Source organism: Podarcis gaigeae, assembly GCF_964106915.1.
Source record: "Podarcis gaigeae genome assembly, chromosome: 4".
NCBI classification, from domain to species: domain Eukaryota; kingdom Metazoa; phylum Chordata; class Lepidosauria; order Squamata; family Lacertidae; genus Podarcis; species Podarcis gaigeae.
The window spans coordinates 19,450,316-19,460,241 of NC_139677.1; the positions used below are offsets into that span (position 1 = coordinate 19,450,316).

General features: G+C 47.1%; 1 protein-coding gene across 2 annotated transcripts; it reads right to left on the bottom strand.

Annotated features, from left to right (window-relative positions):
• Positions 1-2,441: 2,441 nt before the first annotated feature.
• DHPS (deoxyhypusine synthase) lies at positions 2,442-9,695 on the bottom strand. Of its 2 annotated transcripts, none has more exons than XM_083735336.1 (10): positions 9,484-9,695; positions 7,694-7,924; positions 6,801-6,965; positions 6,337-6,458; positions 5,607-5,703; positions 5,119-5,205; positions 4,621-4,726; positions 4,315-4,418; positions 3,219-3,344; positions 2,442-3,068 (listed from the first exon to the last, which is right to left on the bottom strand). In XM_083735336.1, exons 2-10 carry the CDS (start codon positions 7,895-7,897, stop codon positions 2,973-2,975), a joined length of 1,107 nt encoding a protein of 368 aa, XP_083591462.1. In that variant the 5' UTR covers positions 7,898-7,924; positions 9,484-9,695; the 3' UTR covers positions 2,442-2,972. The 2 variants fall into 2 exon arrangements, with proteins under 2 accessions (XP_083591462.1, XP_083591463.1); XM_083735337.1 differs by having other exon boundaries at positions 9,193-9,488.
• Positions 9,696-9,926: the final 231 nt, after the last annotated feature.

The window sequence follows — 9,926 nt, forward strand, 5'->3', positions numbered from 1 at the left end:
CAGTTTGCATTGGGGAAAAGGCCTTCTAACTACCCAAACCAGGGGGTCCTGACCAGTGCTTGTTTAAAAAAAAATGTTTCGGGGTACTCTCACTTTGACTCAAGAAAATCACCATTTTATAGTTCAAATAGGGAAAAATAAATACAGTAAATGGACAAAAGTACAAAGATTCACAAGATGTTTAGGTGTATGCATAACCCTGTGCCCCCCGAAAAAAAGCACTGGTCCTGACCCAAATTGGAACCCCACCCCCAAAGCTATGAATGAAAATGTATGCAAAACAAGGGGCTGTGCCCTTGCTTGCTTGCTCACCAAACCCCTGCCATCCACACCATTAACACCCTAGACTTTTTACTTCTCAGCCTATGCAATTACTAAGCTTGCTTTTGACCTTTTCAATCTCATTTACAAAGCTACATTCTTCTATTCTGCAGTTCTGTTTTGCCCTGGTTTTCACCCTCACAGTGCAGCTCTCTTTAGAGCATTTATAGTTCATCATCTCAATCCTGGCCTTGCACAAAGTCAGGGTGGAAATGGTGGTTTTGAATAGCAGTGGTGTGAATAAAATAGGGATGCGGGAACTCGGGACAGTTCTTTTTTAAACGTAGGAGTAATAGCAGAGATGGGTACGACACAGAAGCGAATACCAAAAAGTTAACAGAACAGAGCCTTTCCAAACTTCTTGTTGTACACAAACCTTGTATAAAAGGGCCACATCTCCTGCTCTCTACTCAAAGCTCTGCCATTTTTTAAATCTCTGTTTCTCTCCACAACCAGACTGTTTAAATCAGCCACTTCCCCACTTTCAGTGTCTCTCCCTTTTTGCTATACAGTGGTACTTCGGGTTAAGAACTTAATTCGTTATGGAGGTCTGTTCTTAACCTGAAGCACCACTTTAGCTAATCGGGCCTCTTGTTGCAGCTGCGCCACCACTGTACGATTTCTGTTCTCATCCTGAATTAAAGTTCTTAACCTGAGGTACTATTTCTGGGTTACCGGAGTCTGTAACCTGAAGTGTCTGTAACCTGAAGCGTATGTAACCCGAGGTACCACTGTACTCAAAACTTCTCCTTCTTCCATTCCTGTCTCACGTTACAAGATAAAGGATGCAGAGACCTCAAATATTCCAATTGCATTAAGGTACTATACTGGGACGCAGGTGGCGCTGTGGGTTAAAGCCTCAGCGCCTAGGACTTGCCGATCAAAAGGTCGGCGGTTCGAATCCCTGCGGCGGGGTGCGCTCCCGCTGCTCGGTCCCAGCGCCTGCCAACCTAGCAGTTCGAAAGCACCTCCGGGTGCAAGTAGATAAATAGGGACCGCTCACCGGCGGGAAGGTAAACGGCGTTTCCGTGTGCGGCTCTGGCTCTGGCTCTGGCCAGAGCAGCGATGTCACGCTGGCCACGTGACCCGGAAGTGTCTCCAGACAGCGCTGGCCCCTGGCCTCTTGAGTGAGATGGGCGCACAACCCCAGAGTCTGTCAAGACTGGCCCGTACGGGCAGGGGTACCCTTACCTTTACCTTACTATACTCAAACCTTGGCCATTGCTTAAAACTGCCATTTTCCTTTCAGCTCTATTTCTGTTCTAAACCGCTTTTCTCCTCACCATCACCAGGCCATTGGTGGTACTGGGCAACCTGTCTTCTCTATGGCTCCCCTATACTGCTCCTACTTCATGCAAATCCAGGACTGTGATGCAGCACTGCAAATGGCGGCTGCGTGACGACAGGCATACAATTTTATGCATATAGCAAGAAATGCCAGGTATGTTTTGTGCATTTAAATGCATATCTGAGGGACAGAGTACAGCTGTGTTTTAAATGGAATATGTGCTAGGGTGTTTATTCATATATGCATCTTCATCCATCCACTATATGGAAGTATATTGGGGTACACCTTCCATGAAACAATGCAATGTGGACAAGACTGAATCTGCAGTCTGATATGCATTTGGATGCACATCCAATTTATGAATGCAGTTCTAACTATACAAACTGCATACCATACAAACCATTGGTCCATTTCTCTCACTACCATGTAATTGGACTGACAGTGATGTTCTTGGGTAACACTGCTATCTCAGAACCTTTTAAATAAAATGCTAAGAACCGAATGTAGGATCTTGTGGTTACAAAGCAAGTACACCACACCTGAGCTACAGCCCCTTCTCCACTGTCAACTTGAATTAATGTAAAGGTGTGAATGTCCTTTGAGGCTCAAGTCAACCGGCAATGCAATTCATTTCTTTCAATGGTATATCCAAGCTGGAGCTCAACTTTCAATAAATAAAAATTCTACCCATTTCAGCCAAGCAAAAATGAACTGCTCTGATTTTCTTTAGCCTTCCCTTGTCGTTATAAGGCCCACAGAAGAACAGGCCTTTAATAGTTGGGTTTTGGGCACAGTACGCCAACTCTAGCAAAAACAAAAGCACTCACATACATTTAAAGACTACAGTGGTTTATTCGGAGGCTGGGGGATCTCAAGCAGATTCCAGATGGACACACGTCATATCAGTAAATAAAAGAGACAGAGAAGAAAATCCAAGAATTAAAATGAAGTGGGCAGGGAGGCCATGAACAGAGAGATACTGCTGGGCCACTTGTTAAAGGGAGGGGGGGAAATGTCAACTTCAGACTCCAAGGGCCATCCTACTATCACGAAAGCAGCATGCTGGAGAGGCAGGTATATCACCAAGTGTCTCGGAGTGAATAGGGTTTGCAAGAGCAAAAAGAAACACTATCCTCACGGCAGGCTCATGAGGAGGATGGGTTGCGATTACACACAAGTAACAGACGGCCACTTTCTGAGACTGGGGCTCAGCTTCTATTCAGCATGGAGGAGAATGATGTCGTGCTAATAGTTCGACTGCCTTCCATTCATTCAAACAGATGTTGCAAAACAGTCTCAGTGCAGGTGCCAGCAGCTTCAGTGGTATGTGAGAGAAGCACATGGGCACGCAGCAGTCCACGGCTTAGTCATTTTGCTTCTCTGGAGCAAATGCATTTGGTTTCTGTGCAAAGGTTTCTGCAACCAGCAGTGGGAAAACCAGGGAAGCATCAGCATAAACCTGTCAAGAGAAGAATATCGAAGAGTGCCTCTCCTCAAGAGCTTTTCATTTGTTTACTCTAAAACTCACCAGTCTTGCCGATGGCAAGTTCCATGCCCCACCCCTGCCAATACCATGATCTGCCAGCCCCCTCCTTTCCCTCACATGTACCTTGACAGGCTTGGCATCCATGCGGATTTTCCCCCAGGAAACTGCTTCGTCAGGCCGAGCTCCTGAGTCTGAGCCATCAAACTCCTGTGCCGTATTGACGTATACAGAAAAGTCGGCACCATTTCTCTGAGGAGGTACAATAATTGGTGACATCAGACATACGGAGCAGAATTGGCTCAGTGGTAACCAAAGGTCTGCTTGCACAGCAAATCTGATACCAAATACAACTGTTCCACATATGGACTTGGAGATAAGCAGAGATGCAGATACAAAACTACCTTCTATCAATTTAAGACAAGTGGTCCGTTTATTGATCTTTTAATTGCAATTGGAGGGGGGAGAGGAAGGGGAAACTGGGATACAAAGCATATCAATTTAAGATGAGTGGTCCAATTAGCACAAAAGCACTATGAGATTTCATACAGAGTTATTTCCTCGTGGCCAAGATCCTTTTAAAAAGATGGCAGGAACCGAACCTGTGTGCAAAATTGACTGAAATATGGGCTCCCTTCCCTCAAATATCAGGAACTTCCAAAACTCAGCCTGGAAGGCACTTGAAAGTTGCATGGGGTGGGGTGCCTTGGAGTGAACCACTCAAGGCTTAATAGGTTCAATGAGCCTATATAGCTTGGCAGGACTTATGCAGCATATGAATTCATTGCTGACCAGTGGCCATGTCAGCTGAGAAGATTCCACCTAAACATTAGGAAGAACTTCCTGAAAGTAAGAGCTGTTCGACAGTGGAATTTGCTGCCAAGGAGTGTGGTGGAGTCTCCTTCTTTGGAGGTCTTTAAGCAGAGGTTTGACAACCATATGTCTGGAGTGCTCTGATGGTGTTTCCTGCTTGGCAGGGGGTTGGACTCGATGGCCCTTGTGGTCTCTTCCAACTCTATGATTCTATGATTCTAATGGAAGTTCAACAGCATTTAGAATTAGCTCCCCATGCCCAAAGCCAGCAAGCAAGCAGCATCATGCCATCTCAACCCATGCGTCTTTGTTCTACGAACGCATACCATGCTTTTGCAACATCTTCCACCCCAAACAAACCCTGCCTTTCTGCACTGTGCATTTGTCCCTCCTGCACAATCTGCCTCACCATGAGGTTGGCGTTAGCAATGTGGTGCTTGACAAGTCCTCCTCCCAAGATGATCATTCCTGTTTTCCGGGCAAATATGGCCTGCGTATTGATGAGCCTCAGATCTGAGAGAGATATAAGTTGAAGTATTAGACAAGCAGCACAGTAAACAGCGTCATAATTTGGGGGTTGGTAGACCCAGAATGTCTGGTACACAGCATACAGATTCCATTAGCTGTCTCCCTTCCTCTGAAAGTAGAAACCAGTGGTAGGTACATAACAGAAACAAGGGAGAGACTTACTTATGTTGCACAAATCTCAGCTCACCTTCCACAATGTCCAGCACAAGGCCTGGTTTCTTATAGGAGTGGAAGAAAATCATGTCCCCCAGGGAACCATCAGTCAACGCTGGACTCAGTACAGGGATGCTGTTCTGCCAGGAACACAATTAGCATTATAAGCGGAAGTGGGTATTTCATATGGCAGAGGTTAACGTATCTTGGAAGGGAGGGCAGAGGGTGGGAGTGGGAGACAGACTTGAAATGCAGAAAAGTAGTAAATGCACAACACAGAACTATGCCTTAATGGTTGGATGGTAGGGGTCGAGGCTACCAGCTGGGAAATGAATGGGATTACGAAGCCAGAAAAATAATAGCCTATGCCATATCACATACATAGGACAGACCCTCAGATGATTGAAGAGTGGAAGGCAGGAATCCCATCAGGAAGTGACAAACAAGCAGCATTTCAGCCAGATTACTGGAAGCTAATCTTAACGAAAGGCGAGATATGGAACTTAAAACACAGAAGACTTCCTCAGCCTACCTTTTGTGCCCAGTAATAGACAGATTCAGGATTGTTGATTTCCTTGCCAAGCCGAGCAATGAACTTTGATGGAGTCCACTTCACCCCCTGAAAAGCAGGGAGACAGACCATACTTCAGACTATGCCAACTTCTCCCCAGATTGGAGGGCAAGCTAAGATCCGGGGTGAACCTGCACAGTCTTAATATGTGTGATTTCAAAGAAAAAGAAAAGAAAAATCCTCTATGTGAGAGCAAATAAGAAACCCAACAATACTGGCAGGGGGGAAAAATGGCCTTGAGATCACACACTAGATAGAGTAAGACATGTCTCCGTTGCTGTTTCATCCTCTTCCATGCTGGGAGTATTTCCATTTCCAAAGATGAGGCTGGAACTCACGGCACACAGCTCTCAAGTGTCTTTTGCAATTACCACGTTGGGGGTATACATGGGGGGTGGAGAAAGAATAATAGAACAAAGGCACACCATTCCTAACATTTCAGCTCTCACCTCTGTGTCCTGCTCTGTCACCATCTGGTCCAGGATTGGCATCAGCCAGTCCTCAAACTTGCAGTAATTGTCATTGGGCACCAGCAGATTCCCAATCCTGGAGGAGAGGAGGACACAGCTGGGAAGTAAAGCCTGGCTAGGGACTTTGCCCCTACCTTACTCCTTCCTCCCACCGAAGTTAAAACATACAGCCAATCCCCTCCCTGCAGCAGAGTATGAGACTGGTTGGATCATACAAACCAGAGGAAACCCAGAAGGGATCGATTTCCCTGGTCACAAATAAATCACCCATCTTGTTTCCCAGTGGTGGCCATCAGATCATCAGCCCTCCCCACTACAAGTAAAGGTAAAGGACCCCTGGATGGTTAAGTCCAGTCAAAAGCAACTATGGGGTTGCGGCGCTCATTTCGCTTTCAGCCCGAGGGAGCCGGTGTTTGTCCACAGACAGCTTTCTGGGTCATGTGGCCAGCATGACTAAACCGCTTCTGGCACAACGGAACACTGTGATGGAAACCAGAGCGCACGGAAATGCTGTTTACCTTCCCGCCACGGTGGTACCTATTTATCTACTTGCACTGGTGTGCTTTCGAACTGCTAGGTTGGCAGGAGCTGGGATAGAGCAAGGGGAGGTCACCCCGTTGCGGGGATGGATCGGCAAACCCAAGAGGCTCAGTGGTTTAGACAACAGCGCCACCCGCACCCGTCCCCTTCCCACTACCCCTGCTGGTACCTGTTAATCCCACTCTGTCGCAGTTCCTTTCCACGCAAGCTGAAGTCTCCAACGTAAGTGGGTGCCAAGCATTTGATGAGATCTTCTTCCACGCCACCTGCTGTGGTCACCAGCACATCCACCTACACAAACCAAAGAATGTGGGCTATAGTGCTTGCCAAGACTTGCAGCTATGAGCATCCTTTAGACCCAAATTCTATAAAGGGATTAATCCATCTTTAAGTCATGAAGCACCAGTAGCCAGTATCTCTTTCCCATAAGCAGAGGTAGTTCCTTTAAAGTTCTCTCCAGCCCATTAAAAGATGGCATACAATGTTTATCATGAGAACATACGAGAGAGACAAGAATGATATTGGTGTAGAACACCAGGGATTCTTCTCTACCCTTTTGCAACCACGTACTGAAAAGGAAGATTTTTCCTTGATATACAGAAGGAGGAAACACCTCCCAGGTTTGGACAATACCATGTTGTGTTGCACCAGAAAGCGGATGGTCTCACGGACACCTGAGCTGATGAGGTTGGAAGTGAAGCCCAAGAAGATTGTACAGCCTGTTAGGTGGCGAGAACAGGGATTCAAGTCGGCATGGTTCCCTTCATCCTCGGCCAGTGGCGTCAGCTTCGCTTCTATCTGCAAGGAAGAACCCAACTATCTGAATCAAGCTTCAGCACAACAACACAATGCAGGGATTGAACTAAATGGCTGCACCACAAAGTTTAGCACATCATCGCCCTAAATAGCTAAGTACAAACAGCAAGAAGTTTACTAGTGACATATGAAGGAAGAAAAACAAAAACTGGTGAATGGTTGTAGAGAACTGAGGGAAGCATCAATGCACAAAATATGCAGATTTGGAGAATAATACTGGTTTTGCCACTTTATCTTCAAATCAGAAAACGTGATCATCAGAAAAGGAGATAAATGTAAACTGCAGTTTTTTACGTCACTGAAGGTATTGACTGTGTGTTCTCAATCCATGCAATCAAAGTAGGACTTTCCTATCAATCAATGTATATGTTTATGAACATCATACCAGCTCAGACTTATAAAATACTATTCACACCCAAGGCTTAGAGATAATAGGACTATGGAATATTGCTGGGAAAGGGTAAGAAAAGTAGCCAACTTCAGTGTTTGTTAACTCTTAGTACTGTATGTGCAGATGGGTGTTGTCTCTCTTTGTGCAAGATACATGACTGGTGTCAGAGAAGAATGCTGTGATGTATACAAGAGCGTACGTGCAGGAATTTATAGATGCCTCTATGTGCTGCAGCAAAGCAGCAAGCTAACTCCACAGTTATGAGATCCAGCCCAATCTACCACAATTCTCACCATCGGGACTCATCCTGGCTACTCACCATGCGGTTGATCTCGTTCACAGCCTGCCCAAAGCTGGTAGCCTGGAAACCTGTGGTGAGGTAAGACTGGAGCAAGGCATGATAGTCTAATCCACGGTCAAAGTCATAGCCATGCACTGTCAAGCTCCCCTCAGGTAGTCCCTCACTGGGCTTCAGCACAGCAGCCACTGCCCCAGCAGGTAGGTCACCTGCCACATTCTCCATCAGGTGAACACTGGGGAGGCTGGCACCCTAGGACAAAGATCGTTAATTAAGAAGACTCCTGAAAAAGCATGCTTTCAAAACTTCTCGTATTACAAAACTTCTGAGTATTACAGAATCTTAGTGATAAAGTACCTCCCAGATTTCTACCCTTCCCAAAAGGGAAACACAAGTGTTAGAAACTGAGATATGAAAGCTGGGAGCTAAATGGCACCTTAAACCTAGGTTATGGGGACAGCAATGGAATGTCTAGGCATGTGTTTTTTTTTTTTTAATAACAAGGATACAAAGCTGAAAATGCATGAACTGCAGCTAAAATATTATGTTCATTTTTCACATGGCCTAGTCCTTTCCCTGCCCATCCCCCTTATATTCTTAAGAGGGTCACTTCTTCAGTCTTCAGAGAGTAGCTGGATGTGGGAAGGCAGGAAGGGTTTCCCTTTCCTTCCACTCTGCAATTTTAATCCAAAATCTCAGGTGCAGTACTGCGCCCAGAGCTCAGAAACTACTTGCGCTAATGAAATTCCCTGTCGCAAAATGCGCGTAGAACAATGGGAGTTTCAGACGCTGGGGAAACAGCAATTTGCACCGTCTGTCAACTTCAAGTACTCTGGAAAGGCTCGTTCCCCACACCACCACAGTGAAGAACATCCCCGAACAATTCTTCCCAGTTGAGCAAAAATGCAGACAGAGGTTCTAATTCTTGGCCAGCAGCGGCAGGACGTGACCAGCGCTGCAACCCCAACCACAGTGCTCATGCCGACAACAGCATGGTGCCATTGTTAATCCTTATTGCATTGCAGGCAATTGGGTTAAATGACCTTCCAACATTTTGACTTCACCCCCAAAGGTGCACTCCTTTATTGTCAGAGGGATGCCAACTAATGCTGAATTATTATTATTATTAAATGATGAATAATCAATTAATTTATTATTATAATTATTAGATGATGAGGAATCAATTAATTATTATTAAATGACGAATAATCAATTAATTATTTTTATTAAACGAAGAATTATTATTATTAAATGATGAATAGTAATAATAATTATTATTACTTTATTGCATTGCAGGGGGCTGGTCTCTAGACGACCCCTGGGATGCATTCAAAAGATGCATTCAAAGAAGGAAAAAAGAAATGCAAATAAGCACTTTCCCGGCCCCGCCCCTCGCCCCGCCCACAGCGCAGCTATTGCCCCGCCCAGACCGCTTTGGCAAACCGGGCTTTCGAAGTGTCTGCCTCGTCTGCGGCAGCGCGCGCATGCGCCTGGGGGCGGGAGCGCGAGGCGGGGCTCACCTGAGACCTGAAGTGGTACAGCCCGGAATTCCGCCGCCTCCTGCATAATGCCCAGGGTCGGTTCCAAATATTACGGAGGGGGGGGGAAGTGTGGGTGAGAGAATGAGAGAAAGACAGGGAACTGAAAGGGCTCCTGTCACCACAGGGTAGGCTTGCTTAGCGCCATGTTCCCCGGTCAGGAGGAGTATTGAAGGCTCTCCTCGCCGGCTTGCGAGGAGGCCCCTTCTGCCCTCACGCGGCGGCGGCGGGGCCGGGAAGCGGGACAGCGCGCGAAGGGAACGGCGGCCTTACCTCATAGAGCCGGGCCCGACCAGCCAATGGCCTCCTCTCGCTCCCCTCGCTGGTTCTACGCAGGCGCTCTGCTCGCCGCCTCACGGAGATGCCGCGGGAAGCTCCTCATGGCGGCGCAGGGGAGCGGAAGGGGTTAAACGCCGGCGGCGGGAGGGGGAAGCGCTCGCGCGTCGTTCGGACTTGTTTCTTTCCTTCTTGCTCCTTTTAGGAAGTGGGCGGGGTTTCGGGGGAGGAAAGCGCAGGCGCTGCGCTGCGTCGGAGGCTAGCTCCAAGTAAGGGCGGAAGTAGTATGTGCTGCATAGAGATGCTTTGGGCATCTGAGAAGGTGCAGGCAGTGCGTGGGTCCGGGGGGGGGGGGGGAGGCAAGGGAAGGGTCCAACCCCACCCCCCCGCAAAGCAGGAATCGTACACCCAACATATTCCCCCTTCCAAGTTTATGCTGT